This window comes from Globicephala melas, chromosome 17, assembly GCF_963455315.2.
Source record: "Globicephala melas chromosome 17, mGloMel1.2, whole genome shotgun sequence".
In the NCBI taxonomy this organism is placed as follows: domain Eukaryota; kingdom Metazoa; phylum Chordata; class Mammalia; order Artiodactyla; family Delphinidae; genus Globicephala; species Globicephala melas.
In genome coordinates this window covers 17,661,765-17,686,895 of record NC_083330.1, presented here as the reverse complement: position 1 = coordinate 17,686,895, position 25,131 = coordinate 17,661,765, and the positions used below count along the sequence as shown (strand labels likewise).

The window sequence follows — 25,131 nt, the reverse complement described above, 5'->3', positions numbered from 1 at the left end:
ACTTTTACTTTGACCTATTATGGGCTATGCGTACAGATTCCTCAGGATGTATGAATTTACTCTCCTGCCTATTCAGATGCTTAGGTAGATATGTTTAAGAAACAGTATTATTGAGACATTGAATTATTAGGGCAAAGGAAGGAAATACTACCTTTCAAATCAGTGCTGAGGCAACATGGAGAAAGGGGAAAACGTAGAAGAACTGAGTAAAAGAAAAGGCAGAGACAAAACAGCAAGTAATTGGGAGATTCATTCAAGCTTTGTTTTTTCATCTATAAGCACATAGATATTTGCTGATTAGTAAGTGGCAGTTTGTGCCCATCATAATGCAAGTGTGAATTTAGAGGAGGTGGAAGATGTAGCAGTCATTTCCTTTTGCATATAACACCTTGGGTAATAACATTGTTATAGGTGGAAGTGGTGTTCCTATGGCATGTAATTCATATTGTCCTAAAGTTGAATACTTTCGTTTGAAATTTTAGTGTATTTGATTTGTGTATGCAGAGAACAATGAGTAGTTTGAAAAACCATTCTTGTAAATATAGTTGTCTTTCACTAGTCTAAAAATACATGGTAATTTAGAAAATTTTAAAAGGAATTTGTGAAAAATATCTGAAATATAAAATAGGTAATCTGGATTCTTTTCCTACTACATGGTCATTCATAGTAGTGAAACCAGTACTTATTGAATTGATAAGAATAAAGCAGTTGTTTATCTTGTTCCTGGCATTGATTTTATTTGTTTTTAATTTGGTTTTTAAAATATTAACTTACCTGGAGAATATTTTATTTTTCGGTAACATAGAATATTTGAGTATTAATGGAATTTTGTTCTTTCTTAGGTCATGTTTACTGGTGAAAATATTCCTGTTCATCCTCATGTTTATAGCAATGGTCATATCTGTTTATCCATTCTAACAGAAGACTGGTCCCCAGCGCTCTCAGTCCAATCAGTTTGTCTTAGCATTATTAGCATGCTTTCCAGCTGCAAAGAAAAGGTAGGACTTTTCAGAATTATTCCAGGTATAGTTCTTCTTTTAGTTTGGGTAGAGAAGCTATTTTAATATATAATTTATTTGAAGAAGAGACTTAATGCTTTCTATTATGAAGTTATAGGGAACGTTTTAGTAATAGATTGGCAAATAATTTGATAATAGAAGTCAGACATTGTTTCATATTTCTTAAACAGGAAATTTCTGCAGATGTTCTTAAATAATCTGAATTTTATTTCTGTAAGCATGCACAGGGCAAAAGTGTACAAGAAATTATTGTTTCTAGATTTCACAGTGGAAAGACCCAGGAATAAGCATTATGGCTCCCTTCTCCCCTCTGCTGGCTTCCACCCTATCAGTCTCTTTTAGGGGATTTCCCAGGAACCAGAGCTCTCCTATCATAAAGCCTAGGTTGAAGGAGGACTAGATTACCAGTAGAATTTTCAGGACTTTTCCTCTTATTCTCCTTTACTAATCTACAGATTCTGTGTCTGATGGAGAAAGGGAGGAAAAGACCAGAAAGAAAAACCATGTGAGTTAAATTTAGAATAGCCTTTTAAAGTATCTAAATCCTCTCTGTGTTTCTGGCCCTCTTGTCATTCCTGCTTGAGGGTTAGTGTCTTGTCATTCCTGCTTGAGAGGTTTTAAAGCATCTCTTCTCCATGGGGGTTTCCTTTTGTATTCTCTTTAAAGGAAAAACCGAATTTACCTTAGAGATTAGGGAGCTGTGGGGTTATTCATTTATTTTAGCAGGTTTTTTTTCTTCTCCAAATTCAACTGTCATTTTTATTAAATTAATATTTAGAAAACATTTAGATAGTATTTCATTTTTAAATGGTAGGTTATCTAGATTTTGAAACACTCTAAGCCACTTGTTTGCAAAGTAAGTTTCTTGGAGTGTTAGTTCCATAAGAGGTTTCCTGGTGTTAGGTTTAAAAGAAAATTTTTTTGTTCAAATAAGAATGGGAAATAATGGGTTAAATTGTATATGTATTTTTTAACTGTAGCATAAGAGCCCTTAATATGCAATGTTATGTACAAGAGGAAGAATGAAACTTCTGGCAGTTAAACTGTGATACACCATTAGTTGAAAGACATGTATCCCCATTTAGGAATATTAAGAAAAAAATGTACATCTTAGAATAGATGAAATAGAGTACATGTTATCTAACGTTAGTATCACCTGTTAACTTGAGTTTCCTCCCTGTTAGCTTTTCTGAGCTGCATTTTAGGCCACACTTGTGCTTTTGTTAATCCCAAAGGCTTGGAAACAAGTTTCATTCATTTATTGCTTCCATGTTTTCTCCTCTCCCTATCTCCACCTCCACCGCACATACAGGCTCTGAACCTGCAGGTGTGGCACAGAGCAGTTTCCAATCAAGGGGCTTCTCTTAATGTCTATAGAAAGATGAGGCAGTAACTCTAGGGTTTAATAAGAGAAGTTAAGATTAACACGAGTGGTGTCTGCGCATAGCCCTTACATGTGCCTTTTGATTACTAGCTTTGTTTACATTTAAAGGGTAATGATTTCCTGTTAAAAGCTAGAAAATTATTACGTTCTCTAACTCCTTCATCCTTTTCTAACCCTCATCTTTCCCCTCACATTCTAGTTGTCTGCTGTTAGTGTTTCTTGCGTAGTTGGTATAAGACTAATCATTCCATTTAAATTATTGATAAACTATATTATATAATATAAATGTAATTATAATTTATTCAACCAAAACGATAATCTAGAAGTCAGAATTCTGGCAGCATTAGTTTTGTGGAAAATGATAAAATTCAGACATTATTAAGTACCTGCTATGTGCTGTTGTTACTGTGCTAAGTACTAGATTACTAAGAAGAAGAGGAAACGTGTTTTGGCACTGAGGGGAATCTAGCACCAAATATGTTTTAAAAAGTCTTTTAAATATTCGCCGAAAGCTGTTCTATTAAAACAGGTGAATTTTATTCTGTGGTGGACATGGTTCCGTGAGTTTCACTTTCCGTTGTATTCAGAGAGTAGTCAACTCCCTGAATACAAATTTTAATTTAACTGTAGACATTTTTTAGTCATAACTCTTTCGTTCCAGTTTCTTTTTTCACAAAAAGAAACTTGTTTTTTGAAGATTGGGTTCTGATAAATAGATGAGTTTATTGTTTGTTACAGTAGTAGCAGTTTATTCCACATGAACACAGGTTATGACTTTACAGGACAAACAATAGCAGATCATCTATTCTTTAAAGTAGACATATAATTTCATGATAATTTTTCAGGAATTTTCTCTAACTGTATAAACAGGGTAATCTTGGTATAGTTGTTTAGTGTCTTATGTTCTTCTCTTCCTTTCTGTTAAATGACTGTTATTATTATCTCATAAGAGTTAGATCATAGTTATGTACATGAATTTTAGGAAGTGCCAAGTGGACTGTCAGTTTTCCTTCCTGCTACCTAGGTAGTCCTGTTCACCATTGCTATTTGGTTGGACCTATCATATTATCTACTAACCTGCCCTCAGTGGCGTTAATACAAATTTGACATGTTTCCAAATCTTTGTAGAGAGGCACATATTTCTTGTGTCTGATCAACATCCAACAGTTTTCAAGAAAATTCTTTCATAACCTGTCTTCAGTGTTGTTAGTTGTAGTTACAGCTATTTCTGATGTAACTCCTTGCAGAGCTGCCGTATGCTTCTAATATTGTTCTAGTCAGGGCGTATGTATTGCAGAAATGCTAATGTGTCTTTTCCCCCCTTTGCCTCTTACATACATTTTGGAAACCGAATCTTTTGGTCTCTCCTTGATGATACTTGTTTACAGGAAAACAATAATCCCTTGTGGAGGATTGTAAGTTGCTAGGGTTTCTCAGACAAACCTAGTTAGGTAGAGTTTTGATTAGCTCACAAAATAATTATTAAATTATTTCTAGGGAGATAAGATAAATGAAACCAAAATTCTTTACAACATAATGCTGCCACTTTAGGTTGATAGTCATTGTCTAGTAATCCCATTGGAACCTAACCCAAACCACATATGCACACCTTTTTTTTTTTTTTTTAACAAGTTCAGTGTCAAGAGGTTACATTGCCTGGAATATATTATTTTTTCAGTTATGACATCTGCATTTATTTTGTTTCTTATGCATTCTGTAATATTTTTGCTAGAGCTTTTATTAAAACTATCTCCCCCTCATGTTTTCCTGTTTTACAACTTCTTATCTATTTAAATTCTTTTTGGTTTCAGAGACGACCACCAGATAATTCTTTTTATGTTCGAACATGTAACAAGAATCCAAAGAAAACAAAATGGTGGTATCATGGTAAGCAGTTTTATTTTAGAATGATAACTTCTCAGTATTTTGATTTGAAAGATTATATATATGCTTGCTTGGGAAAAAGAGAGATTATATAACTGATGTTGTACTTTTGTAATATGGAGATGAATCTTTAAAATAGTTTAAGATATTTTATGGATAAGTTAGACTAGATTTTTAATGGGGCACATAAAATCATGGCCATCATACAAGTAAAATCTAAAATCGCTTTAACATTCTGCTCTACTATTGTATTGCAGAACAGAAGTCCTTAATAATATTAAGTCAAATCAGAACTAGCCTATTGGGAAACCTGTTACTTGATATAGAAGTTATGACGCCTTGTGTACTCATTTAGTTATGGTACTGTTGTTAGGGTGGAGGATCACATTGTTAGAGATGGCCCGTTAACTTAAAGAAAGCTCTTCCTATTCTAATAGTTATTCCTGAAAACATTTGAGGTTCTACTGATTGTAGCTTTATGAATGCATTATGTTTAATAATTTAATTTCTATTGTTTCTGTTGGGTAATGGTAGCTTAATAATTGAAGGCTGCTAGCATCTTTTCTAAGCTGACTACTGCTTCCTCAAAGAGGTATTTGAAATTAGGAACAGAAGGTTTACATTCATGAGAAACCATAAAATTATTTATAAAAATTATTTTTAAAGTATTATAAAAATGTATATTCTTTACAAATTATTGGTTCAATGTAATTCAGTAGAATGATAGAGTGGGTGCTTTTAAGGTTTGGAAGAAAGATGAGAAGAGCAGTTTGAATTTTGAATTAAAGGATAATGAAGGAGGATATGTCTACCAAACACCAAAAGATAATAATGCAAGAATAGACATTGAAATAGAATTACTATTTTCGGGCTTCCCTGGTGGCGCAGTGGTTAAGAATCCACTTGCCAACGCAGGAGACATGGGTTCAGGCCCTGGTCCGGGAAGATCCCACATGCCGCAGAGCAGTGAAGCCCATATGCCACAACTACTGAGCCTGCGCTCTAGAGCCCGCGAGCCACAACTACTGAGCCCACATGCCACAACTACTGAAGCCAGCGTGCCTAGAGCCCATGGTCCGCAACAAGAGAAGCCACCTCAGTGAGAAGCCCGCGCACCGCCTCAAAGAGTAGCCCTTGCTCGCCACAAGTAGAGGAAGCCTATGCGCAGCAACAAAGACCCAATGCAGCCAAAAATAAATGAATAAATTAATTAATTAGAATTACTCTTTTCTAGGCCTTTCTGTATGTTAGATTTGAATATGTGATAAATAGTGTGTCACAAATAAATGAGAAGGGGAAAAATTATTTAGTAGTAAGTAATCCTTTTAACCTCATATAGAAAATATTTCTTTGGATTGAATTAATAAGCATTTAAAAAATACAACAATAGAAAAAGTATGTTTTAAAAAGTTAGGTATCAACTCTGGAGGAAGGAAGAAAGAATTTCTGAACTTAAAAGGAATCACAAATTAAACATTTAGATATATGAAAATTTAAATCTCATATAAAAGCATGGAGGGCTTCCCTGGTGGCACAGTGGTTAAGAATCCGCCTGCCATTGCAGGGGATATGGGTTCAAGCCCTGGTCTGGAAGATCCCACATGCCGTGGAGCAGCTAAGCCCGTGCACCACAACTACTGAGCCTGTGCTCTAGAGCCTGTGTGCCAAAACTACTGAAGCCCGCACGGCTAGACCCCGTGTTCTGGAACAAGAGAAGCCACCACAGTGAGAAGCCCGCGCACCGCAACAAAGAGTAGTCCCTGCTCGCTGCAACTAGAGAAAGCCTGCGTGCAGCAACAAAGACCCAACGCAGCCAAAACTAAATAAATAAAATAAATAAATTAAAAGAAAAAAAGCACGGAAAAACCTCAAATCACAGTCGATATAAAGTTAAAAAAATAAAATTGTGAAAGACGTAGCTTGATTAAAAATAAAGACCATTTATAATAGTTGCTTAAGAATAAATTAATTACAAACGTGGGCAAAAAAGTTCAACACAGTAAAATAATGACAGATTTAATATTCTGAAACTTATTGAATTGGCAGAGTTTTATAAAATGAATGCAGTGTTGGAGGAGGAGAATAAAGGGTAGACTAAAATAGTGTTTTCAGGGGACATCCCCCGTGGTCCAGTGGTTAAGGTTCCGTGCTTCTACTGCAGGGGACACGGGTTCGACCTCTGGTCAGGGAACTAAGATCTCTGCATGCCCCATGGCAAAAAACAAAACAAAACAAAAGACAAAAAACTGTTTTCATATTTGCTGGTGGTATAGCAAGTTAGTGTAATCCTTTAAGGAAACAGCAGTTCAGCAGTATTTAGCAGTTCAGCGATATTTAACAAGCTTGAAGTTCAAGACTGAACCTTTTGTCTCAGTTACTAAACTTCTGAGAATCCATCCTTGGAAAATCATCTTTAATACAAAATTGTTTGATGCATGAAATGTTCCACGGAACGTTATTTATGATAGGCACTCTATTCCTTATCCTCTGTTGTTTCCATGTGTGCTATTTGCCTGGAAGGACTCCTTCCACTCTTCTTGGGAACTCTTTCACCAAAGCCTTGTTGATTACTCCCTCCTTTAAGGAATCTGATCAACTTTATTACTGTACCAGAATGCTGGTTTTGTTTCACTTTTTAAGATATCCCCAATAATTCTGATATAGCTCGTCACTTGATAACTACTGTTTCAGGGATTCTTAAATATAAAAGGACAGGTTTCCCATGGGAATTCTTTCTGAATACTGAAGGTCCACTAAAACTAAACAAGATCCTACTTGAATTAATTGGCCATTTCCTTCAGTTTACATTTCTGGCTTCTCATTCTTGCACATCGTCTTGCCTTTTAGGACTAAATACTAAGCTGTCTCTTCGCTCTGTGCCTTTACAAAGAACCTTTTCAAAAAGAAAAAACATGCCTTGAGTGTCACAGTCCCCTTTACCTTTGCATAATAAGTTCTTAAATTCATCAAAAATTAAGATTAGTCAAGCAAGAATGTTGACAGATACAACTAAATCAAACATTTTTTAAAATGTCAAAGTTGCCAAGATAGTAGTCATTCTATTTCAGACCCAACCTCACTAATAATAGAAAAATTCCCCAATTGTCTTTTCCACAGTGTTTTTAAACCACTTTTAAGTCTTTTTGTTAAACTTGAGAAGAAATTGTCTTAGAGTGATGGAATTTTTTAAATATGTATTTTTTTTTAATAACATCCTACAGCTTGGCTTGGCTTGTTATTCTTTTTAAATTTATTTATTTATGGCTGTGTTGGGTCTTCGTTTCTGTGCAAGGGCTTTCTCTAGTTGTGGCAAGCGGGGGCCACCCTTCGTCATGGTGCACGGGCCTCTCACTATCGCAGCCTCTCTTGTTGTGGAGCACAGGCTCCAGACGCACAGGCTCAGTAGTTGTGGCTCACGGGCCTAGTTGCTCTGCGGCATGTGGGATCCTCCCAGACCAGGGCTCGAACCCACGTCCGCTGCATTGGCAGGCAGACCCTCAACCACTGCGCCACCAGGGAAGCCCCTAAAATATGTATATTTTGAAAGTACAGTTCTCTTTGCCACTCTATCCCACCCCATTGTTAGTATATTCCCATTTTTCCCTTTCTTAGGGAAATTTCCGTAGGGAAATTTCGAAAAGATAATCATCTCTTAAGCCCTCTAATGCTGCCTTGTGTAGTCAAAAAGACTTACCAGAAGGCCTTTACTTAAGAATACTTCCAGAATTTCTTACTGCTTGCTTTTTTTAAAAAATATTTATTTACTTATTTATTTTTATTTTTGGCTATGTCGGGTCTTAGTTTCGGCGCGCGGGATCTTCATTGCATCACGTGGGCTTCTCTCCATTTGTGGTGTGTGGGCTTAGTTGCCCCACAGCATGTGGGATCTTAGTTCCCCAACCAGAGATCAAACCTGCGTCCCCTGCATTGGAAGGTGGATTTTTAACCACTAGACCACCAAGGAAGTCCCTTATTGCCTGCTTTTGAATAAGAAAACTTGCATAGTAAAACTGGAAATATAAAAATTCTTTAAAATAAAATATACTTCATAGTAGAAGTTATTTTTCATAGTTAATGGCTTTTATCTATTGCTTGTGAAAGCCATACTTTTATAACTAAAGTAGAAGTCTTTTAACAGTTTAAAGGTGGATCATCTCCCAAGTTAGCCAAGAAGTACTAAGAAAAGAGGCTTTTCAAACTAAATTAACCTCTTACATAATGTAAAATAGTACAGGGTTTGTATAGGAATTCATTTTCCCAGTAAACAGATTAAAAGTATCCCCCTCAATACAAATTAGCCGTTTTAAAAAGGCACCTGATTGTAATTCAACTGAATCATGACTATCCTTTTCTAGTTTCCTGTCCCAGGTACAGATAAATTTTTTTTGTTTACAGATAATCCTGTTTAAAACCTCCTCAGTTCATTGCCTTACTCTTATCTCACTGTGTTTTTGGCTCCTGGTTGAATCCTATATGCCCGAATCATTCCTCTCCTGCATTCTCCCTTAAATGGAAGGTTTTGCTCCATGAGTGAGTGTCATACGAAATCAAAGAAGGGTAGTTAGTGTTCGTTATACTTTGAGATGATGGAGCACCCGCTCTGTCATACAGATGGCTGGGTACAGGGACTCTTCCTTTACCTTTACAAAGCTAAAGCATTGCAGCTGTGTAGTGTATATTGTCTTCTCCTTTATACATTTCACAATAACAGTTATAAACAATATCAAAAATAGCCCACCTTGGTGTTATAGTTGAATTTGGAAAATCTTACCAAAAAAGGTAATCATACTCATTTAAGCAGAAGCACATTAGCTTTGTTTTGGAACTTTTGAAGTTCCAGCTTATGTTTTTCTGCTTAGCTCCTTTAGTTCCAGAAGATCTTCATTGATTATGTTCTCCTTATAACTAATGCCAGTTACCAAGAAATACAGACTCTGGTTATTTTCTTACCATCATCTAATTCTGAAAGGATTACAAGATCAGAGTAGCGTCCTGATGTGACCTGCAATGCTAAACAAAAAGATCAGAGACTGAACAAAGACTTGCTTGGAGTTGGAAGAACTCACTGAAACACTTAACATTTCAGTTTCTAGAAACCAAGCAGAATTGTAGGCCTCATGTCAAGCTCCACAGCCCCTCTGTGTGGTGCTGACGGACATACTTGGGTCAGCATGGGTCAGAGTGTTTGTCAGGTGTAATCAAAGAGGCAAGAGAGGTTTTGGTTCAGATAGTGAGTGACATCTGTGTACCTCAGAGGGGGCTTCCAGGATGTAGGATGGAGGCATTATTAATGAAGAACAACAAATCTGAAGTTGAGTTGATCTGGTTTTAGAAGAGAAGGACTCAGCTGACACACCAAAATTGAGCTGCCAGATACCACTGCTGGATTCTTGAAAGAAAGCCTCTCTGAGCATAAATTTGTGATCTTCCACATTATTAGTATACCTTGAAAATTAGGCCAGCCGTGCTACCCCACTGTTACTGTCTTTGTACACATCACACCGTATATTGCATTTCTTTTGAGATTCTTCTCTAGAACGCAATAACTTGTTAAAGTGTAAAAAGTCATTGGTATGTGAATACATAGTCCTTGTTGTTAATTACTTGAAGTTGACTATCAACCTGTTGTCCAGAGCTCTCTTATAGTTTCTGTTCACTAAGGAATTAAGGTCATTCCTGCACTGGAATGCAGATATTCTGTGTTGCTGATTAAGGTGGGGGTACATATGCTTTGAAAATCAGTTGAGCTGAGAATAGGGTTAAAGTCAAGAGGCCTAACCAAAATAGGTATTTGAATAAGACAGCTCATCTCAGCATACAAAAGGCTGAAGAATTCACCAATGATCCAGGTATAGAATCTTCCTTAGAAAACAGATCTGTACCCAGTTCAGTGCACAAATTAATGCTTGAACTTCAGAGTTCTGTATCGTAAAACACATAATTGTTCTTTAAAAAGGTGAAAAGTATCTTTTTATGAGATCACAAGAATACTTCAGTGAGATAGCCAGCTAGAGTCCATTCATGATACCCATCAGTTTCCTGGGATCAATATTAAACGTATATGACTTAGTTTCATAAATGGTTGCTTTTCACAGTTGGGAGTACAGATCTGTGGTTCCTGAAGCAGTTTCCTTAAGGTGATAGATAATTGAACAATATAGTTTAAGACGGCTGCTGAGTATGGGCTGCAGAAAAACTAGGCTTATAAGAACTAAATTGGCATAATGTTTCAATACTATGTCCAGTAGACTGATGAGATGGTAATTTGGGGAGGAGTAGAGCAATATTTTTTATAAAACTATACACTGCATTCTGGTTCCATTCAGCTGGAACATTTCCTTGTAGGAAAATGAGGAGATAGGAACCCAAAATTGTCTCAGACTAGTATTAACCAACTCCTTTTCTCCCTGCCTAATAACTGTCCATAGGTTTACCTATGTTAGTTTTGAACCTTTTTATTTGTACTACCTTTTAGGGTTACAAAACCACTTTCTAAATTCCTGAGTCCAGACTTTCACTCTAGTCTAAGTCTTTGCCCTTTGTTTCCTGCGGGATAACAACTCTATTGTCTACTGTGTAATCTTTCTTGAATCAGTTTATCGAAAGAAAACTTTTAATTCCCAAACTGTTGAGACACAAACTTAACTGTAAAGATTTATTTTTGTGTTTCTTGGAGGTAGCATCCCTATCTACTGACCTCTTACTATGTTCCTTTTCTTCTAGTCTTCTTTCCCTGGGAATATCCAGGGAGATGGTTTCCAATAGAATGTGATGGTTTTTATACTTTGGGGAAAATTGAATGACCACCTTCTAATATAGTTCTCTCATTCACATTTCCCAGAAGCCCAGTGAAGTTAGCCATGGTAGGTGTCACCTCTTTGGAACTGGTATTTTATGTATTATATTTGAGGGTATAATTTTAGTAGGTTCTTCTGTAGTTCCAGAAAAAATTTAAGTGGTTTATTATGAGATTTTTTTTTTCAGGCCATAATTTTGCCACAAATACTTTAGCCAAGAGGTTAAACATATTGTGTTCTTTCACCACCTTTTATAGACCTGTATTTGTCTTGATCCAAGATAGATTTACTCTACCAACTTTTTTTTTTGGAAGCCAGTCCTAGTATCCAATAATCCTTTTCATATTGCTGGGAAACTATGTTCCTCCTGTTAACAAACGAGTGTTTTGCTTCTTAGTGATTCCCATCTTATTTAGGGAAAAGGTAGACATGGGTTTGGCTCATAACCTGTCTTCATACTGAACTTTTACTGATAGATTCCTTATTACATATAGGCATCATGGATATGTAATGTTGTAGTCCCTTTGGGTCCAGCTGTCAGAAATAATTGAAATCCATCTTCAGAACTTATTTAATAAGCTTATTTCTCCAAAGATAGAGCAAAGCAAGTAGTATCGTGTTAGTCCTAAACTTCTTTTAACATCTGACCCAAGATGGGGATGGGGGTTGGGATTGGGAGAATGGCTTCTCATAGATCTCCTAATCATTTTGGTGTCTGGTAGCACATTCATACAACAGCCTACTATACTGAAAAACTTTCAGAGTTAACAATCTGATAAAGATACATTTATGGTTCCACCTATCATAGACGATATGTCTTTGGAGATAAAAGCTATCTAGTTAGCTAGATAACTTTATGTTTAAGTTGGATTTTATCTGTCACTTTTCTTATTGTAAACATTGTTATGTGGTACGTTACTAAACTTCATCCCCAGTAGTTTGACATACTATACTAGGTAGAGTTTAGTGCCATCTTTTAGCTTAGAGATTTAAATGTTTTAGTATTAATTTCAAGAGACCCTAGTGTTACAAAATACTCTATTGGAGAAGTGATGTTTTAAGGAACCTCCTCATACTCTTAATCATACTCTGATCCATGACAAATATATCCTCTTTATTCCAAGATCCACAGTCATTTAAGAAAGAGATACTTTAATGTGACAGTTAGAGGCTGTAAACTATCTACTTGTTCTCTTCTTAAAGATGTTCTTATTTATTTATTTATTTAAAGGATTCTAATGATTTAGATACAGTTTATTTTTAAAATTTAGTCTGTTTCACCCTTTAGATTACCCTTAACGTATAGGATCATAGAATGTTTCACTAATTTGCCCAGCATAGAAATCAGATTTACTGCTTTTTAGCTCTCATTGAGTCTTTATGAATGAGAATTTTATTAGCAATATATCAATCCTAACATGGGATGGTTTGTGTAAAATATTTTGGCCAGTTGTTTAGAATTTTCTCCTTGAGAGTTTTCACAACTTTTGGGTAGTTGCCACTAGTCTTACTTCTTTCTAGAGATTCTTTCTGAAGAATAACCAGTCCTCAAAATCCTTCAAATAGGTTTTGTGGAGTAAATTTTGTAAAATAAGTCATCAACTCCCCGGAATTTATATGTGTTACATAAATGTGTTGAGGCTATCAGAAGGTGTTACTATACCTGTGGGATTGTTTTTTTTAAAATGACCTCCTTTGCGTGTATATGTATACTTGCTGAAAAATTTATTTTCTGAAGAGAAATTAATAACATTTACGACTGATTGATTTAGAGATTGTAGCTCATATGTGAAGTTCCTTCTTTCAGTGACGTAACTTGTATTATTCTGTGTTAAGTAGCATAACAGTGTTGGTCAGGAGTTTACTTCCTGTCTCATTACAGTTTTAAATTGTTGCCCGTAAAAGAATTCTCTTATGATTGGTAAATCGTGAATATGTGCTAACATATATCAGTTTATTATTTGAGATAGAACTAACATACTGATGATAATATCATTTTAAGATTTGTGTAAACTACCATTTCCCTGAAAGAATACAGCTTGATTTGCTTGTCACTATATACTCTATACTCGAACACAAAATGGACTTTTTTATTTGCAGGGATTGGGGGAGACAAGTCAGAAATGTAAACCATGTTCTTCTTGCTACTTGAAATTATTTCTGTATTAGACTAACTTGCAGATTTTACTTATGCATGCTTGACTATTTTAATTATCTTTTTTCTCCTTTTCTTAAAGATGATACTTGTTGATGCCACTGTTATCATCCTCCTAGCAGAAGATAGTCCTACTGAGAAAATGAGCACTTTGATCATTCAGTCTTTGAACTTTAACCTTTGACTGGAAGTGACCTATAGGCAATGAAGACTACTTCCTTTTACTGCATTTTTACTCGTGTGCATTCTGGGCGCATGTTGATCGCTGGTTCAGTCCAGGCAACTGACATGCTTTTATTAGTCATACAGTATTAATGCAGGTGTCAGGAAATGTCAAATATAATTCCATTTTTTATTTTTATTTTTTTAAGCTTTTGGAAAAGTTCCAGGTCCTCATGTATTGTGCAATAACAATGACTTCCTTGGCGGTTTTGGGACGTTCATTGCCGGCAATGGACGTTGTAACAGGAAAAATTTTCATTAACTCCTGCCACCCAATGATTAATGCATGATAGGGCCTATGAAATGAACTTATCATTATCAGTTAGAGTGGGATTATAAATAAAGTGAGGGATCCAACATTACTTTGAAAGTCACCCCAACTGCTTATATTTGGATTCTATGCACTGTGAACCTAAGGTTAACAGCATGAATTAACATGCGTCTTTAAAGGACTGTAATGAAAGATCATTGCGTATTTATTGAATTGTTTATATCTGCTGTCAAATTGTTTTGACATGGATAGTTTTCAAGTGACATTGGCAGAGAGGTACAATATGTTATCCCTATGGTGAAAATGAATTCATTTGTTGTATATAGTTCCTCAGTCTCTGAAGTAAAGGTGTGAGTAATATAGGGTATGAATGGTTTAATCAGGGCTTTATTTTGGAAGTAAGAAAAATGGCAGTGACGAGTAAACTGCTGCAGTCCATGAGTTGGGCTTGTCGTTTGTACGTTAACAGTTTTCCCCAGCAGATGACACTCTGCTACTTCCCGCTAGCCGTCAGCATGAGCCCTGCTGCCTCGACACTATTTCATTTATTTGTGTTTGGAAAATCCATAAACATTTTTGTTTGCAGTTTTGTTTCTTTTGTTATGTTAAGTCAAGTTTGAATGTTACAGTACTTTAATTGAAAAACTTTTGTCAAGTTTTTTCTTGTAAATTTTCTTTACTTGTAAGTATCATCTTGTCCTTCAATCCTGTACCCTAAAATAAGAAATACATTTTTGACAGAGGCTTAATGTTTTAACAAAAGAGTGTGGACATTTTTATTTTAAAATTTAGGCAGAAGTACACTATAGAATGGTATGTTTGCTTATTTGTTTCACACAACCATACAGTTTTGTTCTGGAGGGATTTGTTTTGTTTTGCTTTGTTTTGTTGTTATTTAAGACTGCTTACAGCTAGATAACATTTTTCTATAGAAAAAAAAAATTGTTTGAAAGGTCCAACTCTCAGTACCATGTAAGTTAAAGATACTGCAACTAGGTTCTCTTTTTAAAAAGCAATTAATGTATTTTATAAATTACCTTTTCACATATGCAAAATCTGTTTCTACTACAATGTTATTTTTACTAATGCCTATTGTTGCACTCTTTTTGACATATCCTGCAATGAATATAATGGATCAATCTGGGCTTAAAAGTGAAAGCCAGTTGGCTAAAAGGTTTGAAATATGTACCCCAGCAAAACCATCCAATCAATAATTGGCAAAGAATATTTTAAAAATTGTTTTTAATCTCTGTATAGATGACATTTTGTAGCTTTGTACATGTTGTTAATTAAGGGCATATAATTTTACACTCTAAAAGTATAATTGTTGAACTCAGGGGTGGGTAGACTTCTAAAATATGTCTGCTGTAGAAATAACTTGAAAAAAAAGTTTAAACTATGGTCAGCCACCAAATTGTGGACACCGTTTATACTGCTGGTTAGCAACTACCAGTGTTTAAACTTAAAAAGCATTTTTGTTCTTGACTAGAGATGTACACAAATTCTCACAGTAGTCTCTATCAGTCTTATTAGTTGGCCGATTTAACCAAGACAAAAAAATGTTTTTTGGAATGCTTTGAACTACTCTTAGTTTTTAACTGCTTTTTAATATGAAAATTGCAGCTGTAAATTATGTATTTTTCATATTTTACGTAACTGCTCTAAACTACTGATTCACTTGATCATTCTCTGGGGTGGGGTGAGGGTCTCTCTCCATACTGCTGGTCCTCTTACTAAAATCCTTTTATAAAGAAATGACCTGTGACATTTATTCACCAAAGGAATTAATATACCAGGTCAAAGGTTAACAATGCTATCGTATAGATTAATAGGTCATATATAGCCTCAATTGAGTTTTTTAATACAAATAATAGTATTTTAACATACCTCTCTCTCTACATAGAGATACCGTACAATAAATTAAAATGACACAGAGGAAAGCAAAGGAAAACCAAATAATTTTGGTACATTTTATGGTTTAAGGAGAAGAAGATAGGATGAAATATCCTGAAATATAGACCATTCAAAATTTGCAATCTGGTAACACCTTATGCGTTACTTCCTTGAATTTAGGAATCATTGAAAACTCCTGTGCACTTAGATTTAATTAAGTTAATTTTAAATATAAGTTACATTATTAAAAGCATAAGATGTTTACCTGAGTCATTGCTCAAGAGAGGGCAATTAACGGCTTTGTAATAATAAAAAGAATATTTCTCTGTATTGCGTTGTTGAATGTCAGCCAGAATAACTAAGAAAATGTACATAGGAACATGATACTTCCCTCTTCCCTGCATTCCCTCTATGAGGCACTATCTGCTGCATAGGTCTACAGAATTATACCTTCAGATTTAGGACAATACGTACTCTCTTCTTTTTTATTTATTTATTTATTTATTTTAAGGCCATTCTGGTTTGCCAAATTCTGTTACGGCAGTAGTACATTCAGTTCCTTATTTTGCATGTTTAGATCATGAACTTGGTGCCCTTTCCAAAAAAAAAAAAAGAAAAAGAAAAAAATTATGTCAAGTAGGTAATTAATGCCATAGATTTTAAAGAGAGAAACGGTTTTCAGTTTTTTAAGATAAATTTTTAAAAATAAATTTTATGGCTGTTCTCTTAAGGAATTTAATATTCATCTCTAAAGGACTTACTTGTAATGTACAAATTCCTCCTTTTTAGCTAGCAGGGAAATAAGGCTTTTTTTAAAAACCCAGAAGAAAATGCTAAAAATAGCTTTTATATAGAGTTCATCTGGAGAAAGATCTTAATACTTATTGTTTTGACTAGGTATATAAATATTTCGTATAAAGTAACTAGAATAGTTTACTACTTTTTCCCTTCAGAAATTTTAACTATATGCAAAAATATATATCATTAGATTCCTGTGGTGGATAATCATTTCTTCAGATTCTAAAACAGGTATCTAGCGACTGCTTAATTGTTCCCAGATTGCATCAAAGATGAATTGAAATGAGTAATGATATGAAAATGGTATGTAACCACATATTACTTGTTTCTGGTAATCAACTCTTATTTTTTAAAAAGCCTATTGTTTTTGAGAATTGAGGTATTTAAAAACTTGTTAAAGCTTCTTCCTAAAAATAGAAGAGAAGAGCAGGTACTGTGTGTTTAAGAAAAAATTTTTTTAAATAAAGAATTCAGTGTCACTAGTTCTAAGCCTTTATGGTTACTGCTGCCTACATTTCTCAATCTCACTTTTATTTCGTTTTTTGTACATATTTTAGCTGAATGCTTAAGATTTGTGATTGTGTACATAAGTTTATTTTCAAAAAGAGCTGAGGCTTGACCATATGAGTCTTTTCTGAGGATTCATTGTTATCAAAATCAGCTACTGCACTATTCTGTTATGCTAATGCCTTTGCATGATTAAGATCTGTGAACAAGGTATCTTTTCATCTGCACCTCCTGGCCCTAATCCTCTTTACAGTCTTTATTTTTATTCCGCCTTTATTCTTCTTCCTTCCTGCCTCCTCACAGATACCAGTGATCAGTCTTCAGTGTCCCTCTGACCTCTCAGATTTTCTCCCCTCTTCCCTCCCTTCTTTCCTTCCTTCCCTTTCCTCTCCCTTTCCCTTTCTTGAGGTTAGGAAATCTAGAGAAGGAGGATTATTAAAATTATATCAGAAAAAAATTTTAATAAAAAGATTCTATCCTACAAATAAAATAATTTCTGATACCTAATCTTAGTCCATCAGTAGATGGCTAAATTTGTTGAATAATTGACTACTTGATAAATAAGCTGTTGTTAGCTGTAACTTAGTTCTTAAATAGTGATATTGAGGGAATTTCATTTACTTTTTGGATGTGACTCTCTCAAAGCCTAATTATTGCCCAAATGAATTCAATTACTTATTTTGGTGAAAGTGTTTTTCCATTTAAGTTTCTAAACCATTTTGAGACTTGGAGCTATGTTTTAAAAATAATAATTTGTGGGAGACTTTTACTTTCTCAGCATAAATTAAAGACAGGTTTATATACATCATTATCATTAGAGGCCCGTGGAATCTAAACATGTACTTCAAACTCAGATCTCTGTCCTTCAAGTTGAAATTCTGGTTCTGACTATGGTCCTGATAATTGAGGTGTTTATTGTGACTTTAATTCTCAAATGTTAGCATTGGGACCTATGGTTGGGGATGAATCTCCAAAATTATTACATGAATATCTTTCTTATGAAAAGTTTGTTGTTAATAAAACTGTGATATCTGAAGCCATTTTGAATATGTGGAAGGAATGTCTGAATAGAAGCCAGTACAGTACGTCTTCACAAACCTAAAGAACTCGAGTTTTGCAAGTTGAGCGCAGTTGATTGGGAAAGGAGAAATAGTTCTTGTTCTATTTCTTGGCACGTACACCATCAGGGTTTTGAGAAAAGTTTGCTCCCACAGTAATTCTCAGCTGTTTTCTCAAAGGCAAAAGCACGGTTTCAAAACTCACTGGGCTGTGGCTTGTTAGGTGTGACTTCACTTGTCAGATTTCCTGACGCATCAAATTACTGAATAATCTTGCCTCTCTAATTAAAAACCTGAAACAGGACGAATAAAGAACTTGGTAGATTGTGTCAGATAACCCTGGAAATGCAGGTCTCTTCATAGTTAATCACAGATTGTTTACGTAATGCAAACTGATTGTCAGGCTCCAGGAACATAGTTATTTGAATAGATTATTAGGTCAGTTATCTAGTAGCCAAGAATTAGGTGCATGTTCAAGTCATAATGGATATGTTATTTTTGGTTGGTACCATTTTTCTCTGAATATTCAGAAATATAGATTGTGCATTTTATTAATAGGAATGGAAGCTCATGCTTGAAGATTTGCATAGGGCGGATGTATGTATTTTATAAAATCAAGTTGTACAATATGTAAAGCTACTGCTTTTTAAATAGAATATAAATGTTGACAGATAAATATATTATATATTTTTAAATACATGTATCGAACTTTTGTTAGTTGAATACAAACTACATTGTGTGCTTTATGGAATTCAGTAACTTTTAATAATAAAGCAGTTGTCATTGATTTCTTTTTCTGTAGACTTCAATGCTAAATTGGATAGATATTAAACCTTTTTGTAGTTTATGATAATGTGAAAATTTATATAATAGTTCCTCTTTATAAAAGACTGTGATCTTGAAAGGATTATGGAAATAGTAACATGTTCATTTCCAAAATGAATACAACAGAATGAAGATAGTCACTGAAGCCACTTGGTTTTTTATTTAAAGATGATCTTTGCTTAGTAGTGTAACCTAGTGTATTTTAGTGGTTCTTCATGCTTTAACTGAGTCCTGATAAAAGACTGGGCATTTTCAGAAAAGATGGAATTGAGACTGGAGCACTTGCTCAGAGTTACCATGACTCTGATGCTCCTGAGCTTCAAGTTGTACGATTCATGAGGACATGCTTTTCCCAAGTATACAAACAGATCAACTAGCTTACATAAATGACTGACTCCTGAAGCTATGAGAAGAGAGAAGGAGGTAAGCAGAAGGGCATATCTCCACATCTCAGTTATTCCTGGCAGGAAGAGATTCAGTATGTCCTGCTGCTATTCTAAGTTTTCTTTTCACAGGGGATCTACTTACCCAGGAGCGCTGTACTCCTCACTGGGGCAGCTGTACTACCGTAAAGCTCTCTTAGCCCAACAAGCTGTTTCTGCAAGCCCTAAACAACTAGATTAGTAGCTGGTTAGATAGATGCGGGGTTCATCTTTCTTTGTACTTTGATGGCACTCTCTCCTTTCATTATAATCCTTAAAATAATTTCTACCTCCGACAGAAGGTATAACTTTTCTTCACTGGTTTAAGCTACTGTGGGTAAGTGGTTTTGTTGAAACCCTCCCTATATTCCACAGTACTTTACATACTAACATAACACATGGCAAAATTAAACATGAACTGAATAAAAGGGTCAAATAAGGAAAGCTGAAATAAGGAAGTAAGGTGGAGAATATCTTCTCATACGTGTAGTTGATCAAGGACCTAATGTGGGTAGATATATATCATCAGGCAAGACCCTAATGTGGTTGGCTATATCCTGCAGAAAAGGCAACTTAACGTGAAAAATTTCTTATCTCCACTCTCAGCCCCCCAAATGCCTCTTTCTTTTATCTTTTTTTTTTTTTTTGCGGTACGCGGGCCTCTCACTGTTGTGGCCTCTCGCGATGCGGAGCACAGGCTCCAGACGCACAGGTTCAGCGGCCATGGCTCACGGGCCCAGCCGCTCCGCGGCATGTGGGATCTTCCCGGACCGGGGCACGAACCCGTGTCCCCTGCATCTGCAGGCGGACTCTCAACCACTGCGCCACCAGGGAAGCCCTCTTTTATCTTTCATATGGTGGGTTTTTTTTAACTTTTTTTTATTGGGGTATAGTTGCTTTACAGTGTTGTGCTAGCTCCTGCTGTACAGCGAAGTAAACCAGCCATATGTATACACATATCCCGTCCCACCCAGGTCACCACAGAGCACCGAGTAGAGTTCCCCATGCCATTACAGCAGGTCCACTAGTTATCTGTTTCATACCCAGCGGCGCATATATGTCAATCCCAATCTCGCAATTCATCCCACCCCCTCTTCCCCCGCTGGTGTCCACACGTTTGTTCTCTACATCTGTGTCTATTTCTGCTTTGCAAATAGGTTTATCCGTACCATTTTTCTAGATTCCACATATATGCGTTAATGTACGATATTTGTTTTTCTCTTTCTGGCTTACTTCACTCTGTATGACAGTCTCTAGGTCCATCCACGTCTGTACAAATGACCCAATTTCGTTCCCTTTTATGGCTGAGTAATATTCCATTGTGTGTATGTATGTATGTATATGTGTGTGTGTGTGTGTGTATGCCACATCTTCTTTATCCATTCCTCTGTTGATGGACATTTGGGTTGCTTCCATGACCTGGCTATTGTAAATAGTGCTGCAGTGAACATTGGGGTGCATGTATCTTTCTGAATTATGGTTTTCTCAGGGTATATGCCCAGTAGTGGGATTGCTGGGTTATATGGTAGTTCAGTTTTTAGATTTTTAAGGAACCTCCATACTGTTCTCCATAGTGGCTGTATCAATTTACATTCCCACCAACAGTGCAAGAGGGTTCCCTTTTCTCCACACCCTCTCCAGCGTTTATTATTTATAGATTTTTTTGATGATGGCCATTCTGACTGGTGTGAGGTGATACCTCGTTGTAGTTCTGATCTGCCTTTCTCTGATAGTGATGTTGAGCATCTTTTCATGTGCTTCTTGGCCATTCATATGTCTTTTTCTGTTATAGTTAATTGCATTCCTGTCCAACTTAGTTATCAAAATGAAGAATCTAACACTATTTACTAGTCCTCTCAGACATTTTTCCGTCCTGTTGAGCCTACGTTCAAACCATCTCTGGAATTTCTTCCCCTTTTCTCCAGTCCCCTTGTCATTATGACATCACTGCCTGGTCCCGATGTTCCGTGGCTGCTCTTCAGCCCTCCACATACCTTGTTCCGTAAGCAACAGTGCCACAAGACCACCTGTACTTTGCTGATGTTCTCCGCTGTTCCTAGAATGTTCATTTTCTGCTTTTCTACCTGCAAGGTCCAGTTCAGCTGTAGTTATAAAGTTACCGTCTTTGTCCTTCCCTCTTTACCCCCTACCAGTCTTCTATCTGGAACTCTTTACACTGGGATAATGTCTCAGTTGTGTTTGTGTATCCAGCATGTGGCACACAGTACATAAGCTTTTTTTTTTTAATATTTATTTATTTATTTGGGTGTGTTGGGTCTTAGTTGCCACATAAGCTTTTAATAAATGTTAGTTGAATTAACCTGATTGTGCTTGTATTTCTATCCTAGCTTTTTCAAGAAACTTAGGCACTAGCAATTTTGAAACATAACATCTAAACCAAACCACCATCTGTGTGAAATGTTATAGCAAGACACCCTACCCTTCCTGTCCCAGAGAATTTGAAAAAAATTGCTTTAAAGTAAGTCATTTGTCATCCTTAATAGGTTTTGCTTTCTTTTATAAAATGCTTTATCTCTGAGGGAAATTGCTTGAATGTATTCACAAATTAAGAATATAATTGTTTTAAACTAAATATATCTAAGGAACTCTGAGATCAATAAAGGTAAACCTGACACTAAGGTTAAAAATGGACATTAAGCAAATACTTAGTGATGACCTCTCCTATACCAAGAAGGATGGCAGATGAGAGAAAGCATATATCTTCCAAAGGCCTATGATAAGGGCGATAAGAAATAGATAATACAACAGTGACGATCCTGAAGGGGTACAGATAAGTGGCAGTTTCTGATAATTAGAGGAACACGTTGTTTGCAAAAACTGTTGTCATGACTTGAAAAATACAAACTTTGTGGATGGGTTCTAGGCAAGCACAAAGGTGACAAAGTACTTTCAAAGCTCTAGGACAAGACTTGTATGAAGGTCAGCCCAGAGGATGAGGTGTCTGGTTCAGAGACTGGGGGAGCAGAAGCCAAAGGCCAAATGATAGAGGGCTTTACGAGTCAGGGTAAGATTGAAATGGATTTTTCAAAGTTTCCACTAAACAAAGAGATGAGCCTAGCACTCAGAGATGCCTCTGTTCTCAGGGCATTTGTCAGTTGGGAGAGAATTAGGAAACTGAGCCATTGTGTGGGCGATATCACAGGGAAGTTTGCCCAGAAAACAAAGCCCAGGGTATGCCCCAAATGAGTCTGAGTCACTATACCAACATCCTACCCATCAAAACTGACTTAAAGAGGGCGGGCCCGGTTTCCTGGGAGCCCAGCTGGCTGGGCTAGTCCTCCAGCAAAAAAAAAAACCTAAAAGCCACAACCCGGTAGAATTCCACTCCCAGAGTAAAGGTCACTTGAGGAAACAGCCCTGATTCAGACTTGCACCCTGGAGTGGTTTGGGGAATGTCAGGCTGTGGACCTAGATTAAGAAGAGGTCCGTGACCGGCCGTGTCCTCAGGAGGTGATCAGAAGCAACTGAAACTCCTCTCTGGAGAAAGCTATTCTCTTCGTAGACCTCAAATTATTCCTCCAAGGGATTTATTTCAATACAGTGATCAGTACACAAGGACTATCTGGGAAACAGGACATCGTGATAAAAAAACAGAAACAGCAGACTTAGAAAGCATTGGAGGTATGCGGTAGGGAGTGACTGCTCTGCATGCCACACTGTGTTGGGAGTTTCTCAAGAACAAGAACCTGTCTTGTTCAACTTTATACTCATTCAAATATTGAGTGCCTCCTGGGTCCCAAGGAGCTTATGATCTGGCAGGGAAGGACAGTGGTGTCATAGGGTAATAAGAGAATGCTGAGTGAGCATCACAGCAGGACCAATCACAAAGTAGATAACTAATAAGAACCTACTGGGGGCTTCCCTGGTGGCGCAGTGGTTGAGAGTCCACCTGCCGATGCAGGGGACACGGGTTCGTGCCCCGGTCCGGGAAGATCCCACATGCCGCAGAGCAGCTGGGTCCGTGAGCCATGGCCGCTGAGCCTGCGCGTCCGGAGTCTGTGCTCCGCAACGGGAGAGGCCACAGCAGTGAGAGGCCTGCGTACCGCAAAAAAAAAAAAAAAAAAAAAAAAAACCTACTGTATAGCACAGGAACTCTACTCAATACTTTGTAACGACCTATACAGGAAAAGAATCTATTAAAAGAATATATATGTATATATATACACATATGTACAGCAGAAACAAATGATTTACATTGTAAATCAACTATATTCCAATAAAAATTAACTAAAAAAAAAAACAAAACCAGGAGCAATCAAAGCTGACTAAGGGAGTCTGGAGAGAATTCCAGCGGAAGTGGAGAGTATTTGCCAGGCGTATGAGATAAAGCACACAGCAAATGCAAAAACCCAGGGTGAGAGAGAACAGTGTTTGTAGCATTCAATTGGGATGAGGGAATGGTAGAAATAAGAGATAAAACTAGAGCTAGAACATGAGAGACCAGGTTATAGAGTTTTGATTTTATCTTATGGGCATTAGTGACTGACAGATTGCACTTCAGAAAAATTACCTTGGCCACAGGTTGGAGTGTGTTTGGAAAGGTCACAAAACTGGCAGAGAAAACAAGAGGCTTAATCCAGACAACAGGTGATGCTGACGTGAATTGATTGCAAAGTATTGGCATAAATATAGACATACACATCAATGGAACAGAAGGAAGAGTCCAAAGGTAGGGTCAGTTGATTTTCAACAGAGATTCCAGGGCACTTTTAGAAGAAAAGAATATTCAACACGTCGTACTAGAACATTTGAAGAGCCACTTGCAAAAAAGAAAAATCCCACCTCATACCATATACAAACATTAACTCCAGATGAATCATAGACCTAAATTAAGAGTAAAAACTGTGAAACTGCTTTAAGAAAACGAGAAAATCTGACATCTTGAATTTGGCAAAGATTTCTTAACTATGACACAAATTATTGAAAACAATTGATAAAAGAAGATGCTCAACATCGCTAATTACCAGAGAAATGCAAATCAAAACTACAATGAGGTATCACCCCACACCAGTCAGAATGCCATCATTAAAAAGTCCACAAACAGTAAAAATGCTGGAGAGGGTGTGGAGAAAAGGGAATCCTCCTACACCGTTGGTGGGAATGTAAATTGATACAGTCACTATGGAAAACAGTATGGAGGTTCCTTAAAAAAGTAAAAATAGAGTTACCATATGATTCAGCAATCCCACTCCTGGGCATATATCCAGAGAAAACTCTAATTCAAAAAGATACGTGCACCCCAGTGTTCATAACCCCACTGTTTACAATAGCCAAGAAATGAAAACAACCTAAATGTTCATCGACCGAGGACTGGATAAAGAATATGTAGTGTTTACACACACACACACACACACACACACACACACACACACACACACATATACCACAATGGAATATTACTCAGCCATCAAAAAGAATGAAATAACACCATTTGCAGCAACATGGATGGACCTGGAGGTTATCATGCTAAGTGAAGTAAGACAGAGGAAGACAAATATATGATAGCATTTACATGGAATCTAAAATATACAAATGAAATTTACAAAACAGAAACAGACCCATAGACAGACATAGAAAACAAACTTATGGTTACCAAAGGGGAGAGGGTGGGGGGAGGGATGGATGGATGCAGAAGATGTGGTGTATATATATACACAATGGGATACTACTCCACCCTAAAAAGGAATGAAATTTTGCCATTTGCAACAACATGAACAGACTTGGAGGGTTTTATAAGTGGAATAAGTCAGACAGAGTAACACAAATACTGTATGTTATCACTTATATGTGGAATCTAAAAAATAAGACTAGTGAATATAACAAAAGAGAACAGACTTACAGATACAGAGAACAAACTATTGGTTACCAGTGGGGA

The 25,131-nt window shown here is 36.4% G+C and overlaps 1 protein-coding gene across 1 annotated transcript in view; it reads left to right on the top strand.

Moving 5' to 3' along the window:
• UBE2W (ubiquitin conjugating enzyme E2 W) overlaps positions 1-19,775 on the top strand; it is a 77,227-nt gene extending 57,452 nt beyond the window's left edge. Inside the window, exons 4-6 of the mRNA XM_030859549.3 lie at positions 843-998; positions 4,215-4,290; positions 13,322-19,775. Of these exons, the coding sequence (XP_030715409.1) occupies positions 843-998; positions 4,215-4,290; positions 13,322-13,335 (246 nt within the window). The 3' untranslated portion in view covers positions 13,336-19,775. The remainder of the gene's footprint in view (positions 1-842; positions 999-4,214; positions 4,291-13,321) is intronic.
• The last annotated feature ends 5,356 nt before the right edge of the window (positions 19,776-25,131 follow it).